Genomic DNA, 17,845 nt, shown 5'->3' with positions numbered 1-17,845 from the left:
AATCCTAAAACAGCACCTCTATTCAAATTAAAAATAGTAAATTGTCAGTTACTAATTTGATCTCATTTAAGTTTATATTTATCGAATATAAATGCAAGTTAACGAAAATATAAATTTAAAAAAAAAAAAAAATCGAGGGGTTAAAGAAAATTAAAATAGCGGATTTTAAGCTTATTTTGCCTAAATTAGGCCTTTTATAGGTTGTAAAATGTTATTAATGACTATTATCTATCTTTTTTTGATTTGTCATAATAAAAAGAAAATCGAACCTCAAGGATAAAATTTAATACTTTTATTCATTTTCAGAGGGAAAAATTAGGCTTTATACATACTGTAAAATGTTATTAATGACTGTTATTCTTATGCTTATTAATTACTGTCTATCTTATTCTGATTTTTGGTGAATAAAAGAAAAGTGAACCTAAACGATCAAATTTAGAACTGTTATGTATTTTCAGGGGGTAAAAATATTTAAAAATAGTGGATTTTTTCCAATATACCCAAACTTTTTGGCTTTCTTTTTCTCTCAAGAAGTCGATGCATTGTATTTTTTGAAAGATTTAACATGTTGTGGCACTTTCGTGCTGAATTTATTTGCTTTCGTATGAAAATTTAAAATAAACTGTGATTTTTTATTTTTACAATTTACTATGTTCTTTTGTTTTTATTTTTGCTTATATAAAACAAATTATGGAGTGTGTTATTTGTAAAGAACCAACAAAAGTGAATTTGATTCAAGTGACAGAAAGAGGATTTAGTGGGTTGTTACAATTCAGCAAAGTTCAAAAGGAAGATTCGTTACTCAGAGAGTTATGTTTAGCACAATCGAGTACACGAAAGCTGTGGAAAATTTTTTAACAACAAACGTATCGCTGTTTAAGAATCTTCAAGAAAAAAAACTCGAAAATATATAGACACTTTTGCTTGGAAAATAAACTGTTTTTATTGTGCTGAACAATGTATCCAGCATTAAAAAAACCCAAATCGAAAAGATAAGCATATGGTATCAAGATATCAACATTAGATATTAAAGTGCAAATGCAAAGTAGGCTTACTTTGCATTTGCACTTTAAAACTGGAGGAAAATGCAAATGACTCATCGGCTCTTTAGATTCAAGCTCGATTACTAAGTTACATTGATCTTTTTGCTGCGGAAGCTAGATATCATTAGAGCTGTGTTTATATTTCCAAACCAAAAAAAATCAGCAAAATCCACTAAAATAGGAAGGTTGAAAAATGAGAATACAATAGACACACTTAACCAAGCATGGAAATGGTTCAAAGCAACTTCAGAAATTATAATGCTCAGCCAGTTTTGTAATAAATTAAAAAAAGTTATGGCCAAAGTTGAGGAAGTGTATGATAAACAGTTCTTAAAGAGGTTGTTGAAAGATAAATTTGGGCATTATAAACAAAAAATTGAAAGAAATAAATAAAGATGTTGAATGTGAAAAAATCCGAATTATAAAGGTGGCAGCTAATTTAATAAAAGCTGATATCCGAGAAAAAGTATACAGTACTGACTACTACCCAACAAGTTAAGAAATAAAAGGTGATTCGATTCCAGAAATTTAAGGATTGTTTCTTGGAGAGTTCACAAACTCAAGAATTCAAAAAGAAAGTATTGGGAAATGTATTATTAAAGCTTTTGCTAGTACCGCCAATATTTTTTCACTTGCAGTTGAGGCAGATCATCTTTATGGTTTTAGGTGGTTAAATGACGAGTTGTTTAAATTAGGGTTTGGAATATCGTACAGCAAGGTTACAAGATTTCAACAGGCATCACTGTCACAACCAGTAGATAAACAGTTAAAACAATTTAATTCTGAGGATGCGTTTACCCATTTTATAGCGGACAATATTGATCATAATATTTGCATATTAGATGGGCTTGGAACACTCCAATTCCCATGGGATGGATATATGATCGCATCTACCATATCTAGGAGAGATCACCCAATTATAGAAATAAAATTACATAGATCCAGTAGACTTCTTTTAAAAAATGAAGTGACGAGAAAAGGAAGTAAAGTATGAATCTCTAACTACATACATTCAAAACTTAGATTGTATTAAAAAATTATCTTTAAACCAAGAGTTGAGCTATTGTTTCCATACGTCTTCAAATCTGTCAGCATATAGCATCTGGAACGCTGCAGGATTGTTTTCAAAAAAGGAAATGCTAAATTTGTTGGGATACATGCAAGACTTATCTATTGGTGATCATCTGCTAAAATCCACAATTACAATGTTCCAATTATTGATCTCAATCCTTCAGATATGACATCTATTTATTCTACTTTGGTATTTGTCATCAATCAATCAAAGATACTAAATGTGGAAACACCTTCAAATACTTTCGACAAACTATTGCAGGAAGAGGCAATTAAAATTGTTGTTGAAAAGTCTCTATATATAGAAGTACATCTAGGTGGTTTCCATGCACTGATGTCTTTTGCCGGTAGTATTGGATCTTTTATGAATTGTTCAGGCTTAGAGTGCGCTATTCATACTGTCTATGGAGAGAACAGTGTGAAACATATGCTCAATGGTAAAGCGATTGCTTGGGCAACACAAGGGCACATTCTTGTTGATACTGCTCTTACTCTAAAGCTCCAACAATATGCAAATTCAGATTTGGCAAATAGCAAATTAACACCTGAAGAATTGATTGAGATTGAAAAATTCTGCAAGAAAATCTCAGAAAAGAAAATTAACTACCTTGATGTTCCTTGTGCAGCTATTGAAAAGCTTGATTCGATTATTGACTTGTTGAAAACTATATTAGCTTCCAAGTCACGAATGGCAAAGTTATGGCTTCAGTATATGAAATACATTAATATTATGCGTCGATTTATCTGTGTTTCCCGTGAAGGAGATAGGAATCTTCATTTGATCATGTTGAATCAAATGCTTAACCTTTTTGCAGGTACAGGTCTCATCCACTATGCAAAACCTACGTGTGCTTGAATCTTTATTCTACCAGGTACTCATGTATTCATTGAAAAATCGAGGTGGCTTGAATAGAGGTAAAGGATTTACTTCATCAGTTTGCACTTTATGGCTGCAATCTATGCATTCTTGTGCGGGCATTCATAATGCTTTGTCTGAATTGACCAGCAACAAACACAACAGTAGCAATCAAAATGAGAAATTTGGAAATATTCTTCAGATCAGACAAAGGTCTGATCTGAAGAATATTGTTCATATTAACAATCAAAAGATTAGCATCAATCCTGCTTTATTATTCACATGGTTGTTACTGATTACAGAGAGATGTGATGATATTAAGAGTTACTTTGACTAAGAATTGACTCCAGTTCCAACAGCATTTCTAGTCTTTGACTAAGAATTAACTCCAGTTCCAACAGCATTTCTAGACAATAGCATGAGAAAGCCAAATAAAGCATCACTTGTGGAAACATTGTTGCGAAAGGATTTTCTGTCAACTAATGAATCTGATATTATCGAGGCGAAGCACCATGTAGTGAATGGTGGAGCATTGTTAAGAAAGGTAAGTTATTTTACTTTAAATTTCTAGGCATAATTTAAAGTTATTAATTTTTAAATGAAATTTAAAAAATAATTTTATATATATATATATATATATATATATATATATATATATATATATATATATATATATATATATATATATATATACATATATTATAATAATAATTAAATACAATATTGTAATATTGTTTACTTATATTTTTAGATCATCTGGAAAAGTGATACAACTTTCAGAACAGAAAGTATGTTAAAGCAAACTTTGCGAAAGCTACAATTGTTTTTGACGGTTATAATCACAGTCCATCAACAAAAGATCATGAACATCATAGGCGGTCAATAAAGTTAGCTAGATATCCTGATATTGATGTACGGTCAGACATAAAGGTGTAGGTTGACCAAAACATATTTGTTTTAAACCAAACTAACTAGTGTAAGTTAATTGAACTGATCAGTGATAAGTTTGAAATTGATGGCTGCACTGTTATGCATGCAAATGATAATGCTGACACAACGATAGTTAAAGCAGCTTTGGATTAATGCAAAAATAGAGATTCTGTAATAGTAGTTGCCAATGATACTGACGTAATAATTATGATTTGATTTTGGAAGAAGGGGATGGGTCAGGTTATTAAATTATGATAAAAATGGTAGAAGTTAACACACGCAGTTGGATATAGAAACTGCAATAACCAGCTTGGACAGTTCAGTTATACCATACTTGCTTCTAATTCATGCGTTCGGTGGATGTGATACAACATCAGCTATACATGTAAAAGGTAAAGCTTCCACATTACGCCTTCTACAGAAATCAAGAGACACAAAAATTGTTTGACTGCTTTATTAACTTGTTTTGTGTGCAAGAGAATGTTTGAAATGCAGGTATCAAGTTGTTTATCATAATGTTCAACGGAAGAGCTGATGACACACTTTCAGAGATGAGATACAACACATATATGCAAATGGCATATATGTTGTACCCTAAGCATCTGCCTCAAGAATTGTTTCATTAAAGCTACCACTTACAAAAAGTGCAGTATGGTATCACAGTTTAAGAGTATACCTTCAGTTTTGGCAGTGGAAAATGTTGATGAAGTGTAGCTTGAATCTGTTGGATTGGGGGTGAAAAGTATACAATTTTCCTTGTTAATGCTGAAGGATATAATACTTTCGCAACTGAATCCATGTTTCCCTAATATTTTTATCAGAATTTTTTAAAGAAATTAGATACTTCTTAATTAATTGATAGCAATCTGTAAAAGGTAGGTTTTTAATAAAAAGTAGTTTAATAAGGAAACAAAGCCATAAAAGTCCAATAAATATAAAAAATATATTTAAAAAATAACAATTTGTATTTAACATATAATTTTTCTTTGCAATTTATTGATATTTAAACCTTATTCCTTTTTATATTCTTTTATTAGAAAAGTAAAATGAATTTTTTTTAAAGATATTTCGAACAAAGTAATGTGTTTTAACAAAATATAAACTTTATATGAGAACTATTCTATATAAAGTTATTTTAGTAACTTTCTCTTTTGCTGTAAGATACCAAGTGCTAGCTCTAATTTCTTAATTTCTTCATTTTTCTCATTTGCTTTTTGTTTCATAGCATTAGGGGATTTCCATTTCTGTGCGTGATTTTTTATTTTCCTTTGTTTTAGCAATTAAAAGCTGGGACTTATTTATATATTAAACAAAATGCATACTATTATGATTTTCTTAAAAACATTTATAACAAATATTTTTATCATATTTTAGGCTACCTGAATAAATCAAATATATATATTTTGTAAAATAATAATATAAAATAAATATATATATATTCCGTGACTGTTTCATAATCTTGATGTCTAGCCAAGCTGTCATGAAGAATTTGCCAACACCCTTTCAGAGTTTCTTTAATATTCCATGTGGTTGATTCAATAGCTGCTTTAAAGGCACCATGAATTACATGCAAGGAGCAACTTCCAATACTTTTAAGCTGTACCATCTTGTTGTTCTTTCTGTGTTTATTTAGATCATCAATAAATTTCCAAATTGTAGAGGGTACATTCATGGAAACATTTTACTTGAATCAAATCTTGATAAGTTTTTGCTGAAATGAGTAAGAATGTCACAAGCTGTAGAATGATCAAGAAAAGCTGATGTCCAATATCGTACTTTGATTTTGTCATTGACATCCCAATATCGAACAAGTAGGTCTATCTGACATGTTTGGGTTATGTCGTTCAAACTCTCCTCAAAAGATATGATGTAACAATTTGATTTTGTGATTTCTTCTTCTAAGAGTGTCTTGAAGGCGCTAGTCCATGGATAACAATGTATGATATATTTGTGGAACTCATGGTGAAATCTTCTGCTACCTTGCTGTCAGGAAACATCTTTTTAAAAGTGTTGTTTAAATTTGCACATAAATTATTAGAATAGCAGCTCATTGTAGATTTCAGTGCCCATATGATCTCAGCGTTAGTTGAGAAGGATGATTTATTCTCACAACTCTTCTCCATTAACAAAGAAAAAGTTAAAAGGCTTTGCAGCAGATGCTTTTTACCTAAAAAAAGATAATTGAAGATTAAACATTTAGGTTTTAAAATTGTCTAACATTTTAATGTTATCTTTTTTGACACAGTCAGTTTAACTTGCAAAACTTGAAATAGTAATGTGAAAACAATAACATTGAAATAGTAATGTGAAAACAATAACAGCAACCACAAAGTTGATTACAATCTATTAAAAACTGAGATCAAAATATAAAATCAAGAACTAATCAAACATTACTTCTTTTTAATTTTCACTCTCACATTAAAAAAGTTTATATAAATACCTGCAGCATGACTTTTAACAGCCTGAATACCCATATTAAACAATTCAAACGATTTTTTACATCTTTTACAATGGGCAGTAAATATGGCATAAATATGGTGTTGTAACCAATCTTCTTGAAAATAGGTCTTTTCTGTAGTCATATCTTATATTATTATATTAAATTAAATATTTATCAAAAAATATGGTTACTATATATTATAAAAGTTATAAAAACCACTGTAGGAAGCAACTTTGAATAAAAATAAAAACTCAAAATTTGTATATTGCAAAATAACTTCAAGTTATATATAAAACTAAAAAATATTCCCTGAGTTTTCACTGAATTTAAAGATTTTCTAAAAAAGCTCCCTAAATTTTCCAGGTATTCCCTGAAAACCATAAACCCTATATTACTCTCGCGTTTAGCTCTCTTTTGGGGGGCATTTATGAACCAATCTACTAATGTGATTAATAAACTACAAAAAAAAAAAAAGAACACATGATTTACAAACAGCTAAGTTAAATAGAACAAGTGACTTATAGAAAACAAAATGCAATATAACATGTGATTAATTAACAACAATATAACAATATATGTACTGCAAAATGGGGTTAATAGAAACAATAGGGTGAGGAGAGGCAAAATTTTACAAATATACAATGTTGATGGGCACATGTTTATGTAATAATTATATAATAATTATTTTCTTATATTGGTAACAAATCAAATTAAAAGAAAACTTTTTTTTTTTATTTGGCTAGACAGTCGGTTCAATTTTATTTAAAAATTTTGTTTTTTTGCTGTAACTTGTATCTACTTTGATTTTGACTGGTAGGTCATCCTCTATACTATGTAAACATTTAAAAAAACTTTTTATAAGCTGCTTTTAAAATTAATATTATACTCTAAGGCTGTTTAAAGTATTAATTTTTATTTAACAGTTTTTAAGGAAATTTATTTTTAATACTTAAGATTATGATTTCAAGATTGGTTGAGTAAATATCTTGAGCAAGAAGGAGGAGAAACTAAATTTATTAAAATATTTGGATTCAAACAACAAAGGTACTCTATTATTTCACTCTATGCTTAAGTGTTTCAATTCACCTAAAGTTTAAAAAGAAGCATACACAAATTTAAAGATTGTTTCTGCTCAACACATCATGCAAAGTAATAATAAACAGGGGGTCATTTTTATTCCTTTGTCCTCTATGAGGAAAGTAGCTATTCAAAAGTATCATAAACTGATATTGGCACTAAAGCTTGCGTTTTATTTGAATTTTTTTACTTATTTTTCATTTACTTCAGAAAAACTATTTTACTCACCCCATTTATATGTAATATATAAAAACATAACTAGCCATGTGGTTTATAAATAAAATAATAGAGAGGAATGTAATAAAAAACCGAAATAAAAACAAATTTATTAAGATTGGCAAAACAATATTGACCTTTGTTCTGTTTTAACTGTAAAAAAAAATTAAAAAAAAAGGTAAATAGAAGTAAAACAAAAACTCATAAAGTACCTGTTGTAGAGGTGGCTTCAGTTGTTGTTGTTGTAGATTCAGTTGAAGAGGTCGGAGCGTCAGTTGTTGTTGATGTAGCTTCAATAGTAGTGGTTGTGACTTCAGTTGTTGTTGTTGTAGCTTCAGTTATTGTTGTTGGAGCTTCAGTTGTTATGGTTGTAGCTTCAGTTGTTGTGGTTAGAGTTTCAGTTGTTGTTACAGCTTCAGTTGTTGTGGTTTGAGCAACCGATGTTGTAGTTGTAGCTTCATTTGTTGTTGTTGTATCTTCAATTACTGTTGTTGGAGCTTCAGTTGTTGATGTAGTATCAGTTGTTGTTGTTGCTTCAGTTGTTGTTGTTGCAGCTTCAGTTGTTGTAGTTAGAGCTTCAGTTGTTGTTGTTGTAGCTTCAGTTATTGTTGTTGGAGCTTCAGTTGTTATGGTTGTAGCTTCAGTTGTTGTGGTTAGAGTTTCAGTTGTTGTTACAGCTTCAGTTGTTGTGGTTTGAGCAACCGATGTTGTAGTTGTAGCTTCATTTGTTGTTGTTGTATCTTCAATTACTGTTGTTGGAGCTTCAGTTGTTGATGTAGTATCAGTTGTTGTTGTTGCTTCAGTTGTTGTTGTTGCAGCTTCAGTTGTTGTAGTTAGAGCTTCAGTTGTTGTTGTTGTAGCTTCAGTTGTTGTGGTTGGAGGTTCAGTTGTTGTTGTATCTTCAATTGCTGTTGTTGTAGGTGCTTCAGTTGTTATGGTTGTAGCTTCAGTTGTTGTGGTTTCAGCTTCAGTTGTTGTTGTTGCAGCTTCAGTTGTTGTAGTTAGAGCTTCAGTTGTTGTGGTTGTAGCTTCTGTTGTTGTGGTTGGAGGTTCAGTTGTTGTTGTAGTTTCCGATGTTGTTGTAGCTTCTGGTGCTGTAGTTATTGCTTCAGTTGTTGAAGTTAGAGGTTCAGTTGTTGATGTAGCCTCAATTGTTGTTGTAGCGTCAGTTGTTGTTGTAGCTTCAGTTGTTGTTGTTATAGTTTCAGTTGTTGTAGTTGGAGGTTCAGTTGTTGTTGTATCTTCAATTGCTGTTGTTGTAGTAGCTTCAGTTGTTATGGTTGTAGCTTCAGTTGTTGTGGTTTCAGCTTCAGTTGTTGTTGTTGCAGCTTCAGTTGTTGTAGTTAGAGCTTCAGTTGTTGTGGTTGTAGCTTCTGTTGTTGTGGTTGGAGGTTCAGTTGTTGTTGTAGTTTCCGATGTTGTTGTAGTTTCTGGTGCTGTAGTTATTGCTTCAGTTGTTGTAGTTAGAGGTTCAGTTGTTGATGTAGCCTCAATTGTTGTTGTAGTGTCAGTTGTTGTTGTAGCTTCAGTTGTTGTTGTAGGAGCTTCAGTTGTTATCGTTGCAGCTTCAGTTGTTGTTGTTGCAGCTTCAGTTGTTGTAGTTAGAGCTTCAGTTGTTGTTGTTGTAGCTTCAGTTGTTGTGGGTGGAGGTTCAGTTGTTGTTGTATCTTCAATTGCTGTTGTTGTAGTAGCTTCAGTTGTTATGGTTGTAGCTTCAGTTGTTGTGGTTTCAGCTTCAGTTGTTGTTGTTGCAGCTTCAGTTGTTGTAGTTAGAGCTTCAGTTGTTGTGGTTGTAGCTTCTGTTGTTGTGGTTGGAGGTTCAGTTGTTGTTGTAGTTTCCGATGTTGTTGTAGCTTCTGGTGCTGTAGTTATTGCTTCAGTTGTTGTAGTTAGAGGTTCAGTTGTTGATGTAGCCTCAATTGTTGTTGAAGTGTCAGTTGTCGTTGTAGCTTCAGTTGTTGTTGTAGGAGCTTCAGTTGTTATCGTTGCAGCTTCAGTTGTTGTTGTTGCAGCTTCAGTTGTTGTAGTTAGAGCTTCAGTTGTTGTTGTTGTAGCTTCAGTTGTTGTGGTTGGAGGTTCAGTTGTTGTTGTATCTTCAATTGCTGTTTTTGTAGGTGCTTCAGTTGTTATGGTTGTAGCTTCAGTTGTTGTGGTTTCAGCTTCAGTTGTTGTTGTTGCAGCTTCAGTTGTTGTAGTTAGAGCTTCAGTTGTTGTGGTTGTAGCTTCTGTTGTTGTGGTTGGAGGTTCAGTTGTTGTTGTATCTTCAATTGCTGTTGTTGTAGGTGCTTCAGTTGTTATGGTTGTAGCTTCAGTTGTTGTGGTTTCAGCTTCAGTTGTTGTTGTTGCAGCTTCAGTTGTTGTAGTTAGAGCTTCAGTTGTTGTGGTTGTAGCTTCTGTTGTTGTGGTTGGAGGTTTAGTTGTTGTTGTAGTTTCCGATGTTGTTGTAGCTTCTGGTGCTGTAGTTATTGCTTCAGTTGTTGTAGTTAGAGGTTCAGTTGTTGATGTAGCCTCAATTGTTGTTGAAGTGTCAGTTGTCGTTGTAGCTTCAGTTGTTGTTGTAGGAGCTTCAGTTGTTATCGTTGCAGCTTCAGTTGTTGTTGTTGCAGCTTCAGTTGTTGTAGTTAGAGCTTCAGTTGTTGTTGTTGTAGCTTCAGTTGTTGTGGGTGGAGGTTCAGTTGTTGTTGTATCTTCAATTGCGGTTGTTGTAGGTGCTTCAGTTATGGCTGTAGCTTCAGTTGTTGTGGTTGCAGCTTCAGTTGTTGTTGTTGCAGCTTCAGTTGTTGTAGTTAGAGCTTCAGTTGTTGTTGTTGTAGCTTCTGTTGTTGTGGTTGGAGGTTCAGTTGTTGTAGTTTCCGATGTTGTTGTAGCTTCTGGTGCTGTAGTTATTGCTTCAGTTGTTGAAGTTAGAGGTTCAGTTGTTGATGTAGCCTCAATTGTTGTTGTAGTGTCAGTTGTCGTTGTAGCTTCAGTTGTTGTTGTAGGAGCTTCAGTTGTTATCGTTGCAGCTTCAGTTGTTGTTGTTGTAGCTTCAGTTGTTGTGGTTGGAGGTTCAGTTGTTGTTGTATCTTCAATTGCTGTTGTTGTAGGTGCTTCAGTTATTATGGCTGTAGCTTCATTTGTTGTGGTTGCAGCTTCAGTTGTTGTTGTTGCAGCTTCAGTTGTTGTAGTTAGAGCTTCAGTTGTTGTTGTTGTAGCTTCAGTTGTTGTGGTTGGAGGTTCAGTTGTTGTTGTATCTTCAATTGCTGTTGTTGTAGGTGCTTCAGTTGTTATGGTTGTAGCTTCAGTTGTTGTGGTTTCAGCTTCAGTTGTTGTTGTTGCAGCTTCAGTTGTTGTAGTTAGAGCTTCAGTTGTTGTGGTTGTAGCTTCTGTTGTTGTGGTTGGAGGTTCAGTTGTTGTTGTAGTTTCCGATGTTGTTGTAGCTTCTGGTGCTGTAGTTATTGCTTCAGTTGTTGTAGTTAGAGGTTCAGTTGTTGATGTAGCCTCAATTGTTGTTGAAGTGTCAGTTGTCGTTGTAGCTTCAGTTGTTGTTGTAGGAGCTTCAGTTGTTATCGTTGCAGCTTCAGTTGTTGTTGTTGCAGCTTCAGTTGTTGTAGTTAGAGCTTCAGTTGTTGTTGTTGTAGCTTCAGTTGTTGTGGTTGGAGGTTCAGTTGTTGTTGTATCTTCAATTGCTGTTGTTGTAGGTGCTTCAGTTGTTATGGTTGTAGCTTCAGTTGTTGTGGTTTCAGCTTCAGTTGTTGTTGTTGCAGCTTCAGTTGTTGTAGTTAGAGCTTCAGTTGTTGTGGTTGTAGCTTCTGTTGTTGTGGTTGGAGGTTCAGTTGTTGTTGTATCTTCAATTGCTGTTGTTGTAGGTGCTTCAGTTGTTATGGTTGTAGCTTCAGTTGTTGTGGTTTCAGCTTCAGTTGTTGTTGTTGCAGCTTCAGTTGTTGTAGTTAGAGCTTCAGTTGTTGTGGTTGTAGCTTCTGTTGTTGTGGTTGGAGGTTTAGTTGTTGTTGTAGTTTCCGATGTTGTTGTAGCTTCTGGTGCTGTAGTTATTGCTTCAGTTGTTGTAGTTAGAGGTTCAGTTGTTGATGTAGCCTCAATTGTTGTTGAAGTGTCAGTTGTCGTTGTAGCTTCAGTTGTTGTTGTAGGAGCTTCAGTTGTTATCGTTGCAGCTTCAGTTGTTGTTGTTGCAGCTTCAGTTGTTGTAGTTAGAGCTTCAGTTGTTGTTGTTGTAGCTTCAGTTGTTGTGGGTGGAGGTTCAGTTGTTGTTGTATCTTCAATTGCGGTTGTTGTAGGTGCTTCAGTTATGGCTGTAGCTTCAGTTGTTGTGGTTGCAGCTTCAGTTGTTGTTGTTGCAGCTTCAGTTGTTGTAGTTAGAGCTTCAGTTGTTGTGGTTGTAGCTTCTGTTGTTGTGGTTGGAGGTTCAGTTGTTGTAGTTTCCGATGTTGTTGTAGCTTCTGGTGCTGTAGTTATTGCTTCAGTTGTTGAAGTTAGAGGTTCAGTTGTTGATGTAGCCTCAATTGTTGTTGTAGTGTCAGTTGTCGTTGTAGCTTCAGTTGTTGTTGTAGGAGCTTCAGTTGTTATCGTTGCAGCTTCAGTTGTTGTTGTTGTAGCTTCAGTTGTTGTGGTTGGAGGTTCAGTTGTTGTTGTATCTTCAATTGCTGTTGTTGTAGGTGCTTCAGTTATTATGGCTGTAGCTTCATTTGTTGTGGTTGCAGCTTCAGTTGTTGTTGTTGCAGCTTCAGTTGTTGTAGTTAGAGCTTCAGTTGTTGTTGTTGTAGCTTCAGTTGTTGTGGTTGGAGGTTCAGTTGTTGTTGTATCTTCAATTGCTGTTGTTGTAGGTGCTTCAGTTGTTATGGTTGTAGCTTCAGTTGTTGTGGTTGCAGCATCAGTTGTTGTTGTTGCAGCTTCAGTTGTTGTAGTTAGAGCTTCAGTTATGGTTGTAGCTTCAGTTGTTGTGGTTGGAGGTTCAGTTGTTGTTGTATCTTCAATTGCTGTTGTTGTAGGTGCTTCAGTTGTTATGGTTGTAGCTTCAGTTGTTGTGGTTTCAGCTTCAGTTGTTGTTGTTGCAGCTTCAGTTGTTGTAGTTAGAGCTTCAGTTGTTGTGGTTGTAGCTTCTGTTGTTGTGGTTGGAGGTTCAGTTGTTGTTGTAGTTTCCGATGTTGTTGTAGCTTCTGGTGCTGTAGTTATTGCTTCAGTTGTTGAAGTTAGAGGTTCAGTTGTTGATGTAGCCTCAATTGTTGTTGTAGCGTCAGTTGTTGTTGTAGCTTCAGTTGTTGTTGTTATAGTTTCAGTTGTTGTGGTTGGAGGTTCAGTTGTTGTTGTATCTTCAATTGCTGTTGTTGTAGTAGCTTCAGTTGTTATGGTTGTAGCTTCAGTTGTTGTGGTTTCAGCTTCAGTTGTTGTTGTTGCAGCTTCAGTTGTTGTAGTTAGAGCTTCAGTTGTTGTGGTTGTAGCTTCTGTTGTTGTGGTTGGAGGTTCAGTTGTTGTTGTAGTTTCCGATGTTGTTGTAGCTTCTGGTGCTGTAGTTATTGCTTCAGTTGTTGAAGTTAGAGGTTCAGTTGTTGATGTAGCCTCAATTGTTGTTGTAGCGTCAGTTGTTGTTGTAGCTTCAGTTGTTGTTGTTATAGTTTCAGTTGTTGTGGTTGGAGGTTCAGTTGTTGTTTTATCTTCAATTGCTGTTGTTGTAGTAGCTTCAGTTGTTATGGTTGTAGCTTCAGTTGTTGTGGTTTCAGCTTCAGTTGTTGTTGTTGCAGCTTCAGTTGTTGTAGTTAGAGCTTCAGTTGTTGTGGTTGTAGCTTCTGTTGTTGTGGTTGGAGGTTCAGTTGTTGTTGTAGTTTCCGATGTTGTTGTAGTTTCTGGTGCTGTAGTTATTGCTTCAGTTGTTGTAGTTAGAGGTTCAGTTGTTGATGTAGCCTCAATTGTTGTTGTAGTGTCAGTTGTTGTTGTAGCTTCAGTTGTTGTTGTAGGAGCTTCAGTTGTTATCGTTGCAGCTTCAGTTGTTGTTGTTGCAGCTTCAGTTGTTGTAGTTAGAGCTTCAGTTGTTGTTGTTGTAGCTTCAGTTGTTGTGGGTGGAGGTTCAGTTGTTGTTGTATCTTCAATTGCTGTTGTTGTAGTAGCTTCAGTTGTTATGGTTGTAGCTTCAGTTGTTGTGGTTTCAGCTTCAGTTGTTGTTGTTGCAGCTTCAGTTGTTGTAGTTAGAGCTTCAGTTGTTGTGGTTGTAGCTTCTGTTGTTGTGGTTGGAGGTTCAGTTGTTGTTGTAGTTTCCGATGTTGTTGTAGTTTCTGGTGCTGTAGTTATTGCTTCAGTTGTTGTAGTTAGAGGTTCAGTTGTTGATGTAGCCTCAATTGTTGTTGAAGTGTCAGTTGTCGTTGTAGCTTCAGTTGTTGTTGTAGGAGCTTCAGTTGTTATCGTTGCAGCTTCAGTTGTTGTTGTTGCAGCTTCAGTTGTTGTAGTTAGAGCTTCAGTTGTTGTTGTTGTAGCTTCAGTTGTTGTGGTTGGAGGTTCAGTTGTTGTTGTATCTTCAATTGCTGTTGTTGTAGGTGCTTTAGTTGTTATAGTTGTAGCTTCAGTTGTTGTGGTTGCAGCATCAGATGTTGTTGTTGCAGCTTCAGTTGTTGTAGTTAGAGCTTCAGTTATGGTTGTAGCTTCAGTTGTTGTGGTTGGAGGTTCAGTTGTTGTTGTATCTTCAATTGCTGTTGTTGTAGGTGCTTCAGTTGTTATGGTTGTAGCTTCAGTTGTTGTGGTTTCAGCTTCAGTTGTTGTTGTTGCAGCTTCAGTTGTTGTAGTTAGAGCTTCAGTTGTTGTGGTTGTAGCTTCTGTTGTTGTGGTTGGAGGTTCAGTTGTTGTTGTAGTTTCCGATGTTGTTGTAGCTTCTGGTGCTGTAGTTATTGCTTCAGTTGTTGAAGTTTGAGGTTCAGTTGTTGATGTAGCCTCAATTGTTGTTGTAGCGTCAGTTGTTGTTGTAGCTTCAGTTGTTGTTGTTATAGTTTCAGTTGTTGTGGTTGGAGGTTCAGTTGTTGTTGTATCTTCAATTGCTGTTGTTGTAGTAGCTTTAGTTGTTATGGTTGTAGCTTCAGTTGTTGTGGTTTCAGCTTCAGTTGTTGTTGTTGCAGCTTCAGTTGTTGTAGTTAGAGCTTCAGTTGTTGTGGTTGTAGCTTCTGTTGTTGTGGTTGGAGGTTCAGTTGTTGTTGTAGTTTCCGATGTTGTTGTAGTTTCTGGTGCTGTAGTTATTGCTTCAGTTGTTGTAGTTAGAGGTTCAGTTGTTGATGTAGCCTCAATTGTTGTTGTAGTGTCAGTTGTTGTTGTAGCTTCAGTTGTTGTTGTAGGAGCTTCAGTTGTTATCGTTGCAGCTTCAGTTGTTGTTGTTGCAGCTTCAGTTGTTGTAGTTAGAGCTTCAGTTGTTGTTGTTGTAGCTTCAGTTGTTGTGGGTGGAGGTTCAGTTGTTGTTGTATCTTCAATTGCTGTTGTTGTAGCTTCAGTTGTTGTGGATGGAGGTTCAGTTGTTGTTGTAGCTTCAATTGTTGTTGTAGATTCAGTTATTGTGGTTGAAGCTTCAGTTGTTGTTGTTGTAGCTTCAGTTGTTGTGGTTGGAGGTTCAGTTGTTGTGGTTTGAGCTTCAGTTGTTGTAGTTGCAGTTTCAGTTGTTGTTGTTGTATCTTCTGATGTTGTTGTTGTAGCTACAGTTGTTGTTGTAGGAGCTTCAGTTGTTGTTGATGCCGCTTCAGTTGTTGTTGTAGCTTCAGTTGTTGTTGTTGTAGAAGCTTCCGTTGTTGCTGTTGTAGCTTCAGTTGTTGTGGTTAGAGGTTCAGTTGTTGTTGTAGCTTCAATTGTTGTTGTCGATTCCATTATTGTTGTAGCTTCAGTTGTTGTGGTTGAAGCTTCGGTTGTTGTTGTCGCTTCAGTTGCTGTAGTAGGAGGTTCAGTTGTTGTTGTAGCTTCAGTTGTTGTAGATTCAGTTATTGTGGTTGAAGCTTCAGTTGTTGTTGTTGTAGTTTCAGTTGTTGTGGTAGGAGGTTCAGTTGTTGTTGTAGCTTCCGTTGTTGTTGTAGATTCAGTTATTGTGGTTGAAGCTTTAGTTGTTGTTGTATGGTCAGTTGTTGTGGTTGGAGGTTTAGTTGTTGTACCTTCAATTGCTGTTGTCGTATCTTCAATTGCTGTTTTTGAAAAAAAATGAAATAAGGTGTAATATTGTAGTTTTATGTAGATAAAAATAATGCATATCATTATCATTTTTATTATCATTTTATTTATTATTGTCATCTTAGTTATAATTTTTGTTTTCTTTTTTATTATCATGATTATTAACACTACTTTCAACTCATTGTTATTATTATCATCATTAACATTGTTATGATCATTATTTTTGTCATTGTTATGATTATCATGTTTTTAAAAAGTTATACGAAAATAGTTTAAAGTTCAGTAAAACTTTTCAGATGTTGATCAGAAGTGATTTTAAATTTAGTCATTATTGATCTTTTAGTATTTTTTATGAAATTGAATATGAAATTTGATATTGTTGATAAGACAGATGACACAACAAATGCTAAAAATATAGCTGAATAGAAGAAACCCACAATTTCCAAAGTAAATCTCAACGCAATAAATCAACTGCAATTTTTGAAAAGAAAAGTGTGGAATGGAATAATAAATGGTAGAAGGGCAAACTTTTTATGTACGGCCATATGTTGTATTGTCTTACATAAAAAGTAAAAAAATCATAGTACTGTTTATAAAAGAAAAGGAAAGAAAAATAGCAAGAATAAAACTTTGATTTTATTTCTTCTGACTTTTGGAAAATTGCCTGCTTCTGATGTTAAATTTGAGTTTAACCCCTTTACTGTGTCTGGCAGATATTCCCAGCAAACATGCTTTCATTGGACCGTGATGCGTAAAGCCGCCGCTGGCATGCCGATGCTGGTTCACTGTAAAACCTAACGCGGCTTGCCGTCGTTGCAAAAACGCTGAAGGTCCGATATGCTATTTTTTGTTGGCTTGCCGTTGCCGGCTGAAGAGTGGCAAAACACTAAGTTGTCAAAGCGTTTTTAAAATGGCATGGCAGCATCGGTAAGTATATCACAGTACACTGTAGTTTTACTACATGTAAAAATATATACGATGTATTTATTTTTACATGTAGTAAAACTACATACAAAAAATGTATACAAATATATACGATTGTTTAACGTTGTGTTCTCATTCATTTATTATCTCTCATGTCACCTCATTCATTTTTTCCTTTTTTAGTGTTATTAGCTTTTTTAATTGTTATTGTTCTTTTTATTATTAATATTTTTTTGGTACTATTTATATTAATAGTTTTTGTTGCTTGTTTTTTTTTTTTGCTTTATTTGTTTATTTTATTGAGGTGTCACTCCAATGACTAGTTTTTAACTATACAAGTGACAAAAAAACAAAAAGCTATAAACATTGAAATATCTAATTTTTTGTAGTATAATAATTTTTAAAGTTTTAAAAAATACAGACAAAATAATCATTCAAAGAAAATCTTTTTTTTCTGCAACTTTTTGTGTAAAAGTATTTAGTTTAATAAATATTAGGTTATTGATCAGAGTGTTGAATATATGATGAATAATGTGTTTCAGTGTTTTGAAACACATTCATCATATATTCAACATTCTGATGAAGCTTTTTTGTTGAGTTTGTTGTTGTTGTCTCAAGAAGCTGCGCTTTAATCTAAAGTTTTGTAATAGTCATTGATACCTGTTTAAGAAACCATAATTCTTCTTTTACATTCATTTTTCTTTTTTACAAGGTCTGTAGCAGTTTTATGTATGTATTTTTGTATGTATGAATCAGTTTTGTGTTTGTAGTAATGATTAAAAAATACAGCATAATTCAAGTTCTGGAAAGTTAGTCTACTGTTTGATCATATCAACCAATTAAAATTTGCTTAAATTTTTGAAAAAGTAAGAAATAGTTTGGTGCTCAACTTCTAAAGCAGATAAGAGGAAATCTAAGGAAATTCAGCTACCAGCTGGCCTTTTTTTCTTTTATAAACTATTTTTGTAAACCTCATAAAAACTCAGTGTGTGAAAATATGCTTGTGATTTAATATTATGTTTCTGATTACTATTATCTTTTTTCAGGTTTGGATTTTTTTCTAATTCTGATGCGCACATATTTACGCTTGTGCCACTTCAAGGATTATGTTCACCATGGCTAAAAAACTGTTTGGATTGCAACCAGGTACTAAAGTAACTTTTCATT

General features: G+C 34.0%; 1 protein-coding gene across 4 annotated transcripts in view; it reads right to left on the bottom strand.

Moving 5' to 3' along the window:
- Window positions 1-17,845, bottom strand: part of LOC136080829 (mucin-2-like) — a 93,594-nt gene that overhangs the window by 17,693 nt on the left and 58,056 nt on the right. The window contains exons 4-5 of one of the 4 annotated variants that reach the window (XM_065798081.1): window positions 10,681-15,768; window positions 7,846-10,044 (exon numbers count right to left, since the gene is read on the bottom strand). In XM_065798081.1, the coding sequence (XP_065654153.1) occupies window positions 7,846-10,044; window positions 10,681-15,768 (7,287 nt within the window). Of the gene's footprint in view, window positions 1-7,845; window positions 15,769-17,845 lie in introns of all 4 variants that reach the window. The other 3 variants (XM_065798079.1, XM_065798080.1, XM_065798078.1) reach the window with 3 other exon arrangements.

The sequence above is a fragment of the Hydra vulgaris genome, chromosome 05 (assembly GCF_038396675.1).
Source record: "Hydra vulgaris chromosome 05, alternate assembly HydraT2T_AEP".
In the NCBI taxonomy this organism is placed as follows: Eukaryota; Metazoa; Cnidaria; class Hydrozoa; order Anthoathecata; family Hydridae; genus Hydra; species Hydra vulgaris.
This window is presented reverse-complemented; position numbering and strand designations above follow the sequence as displayed.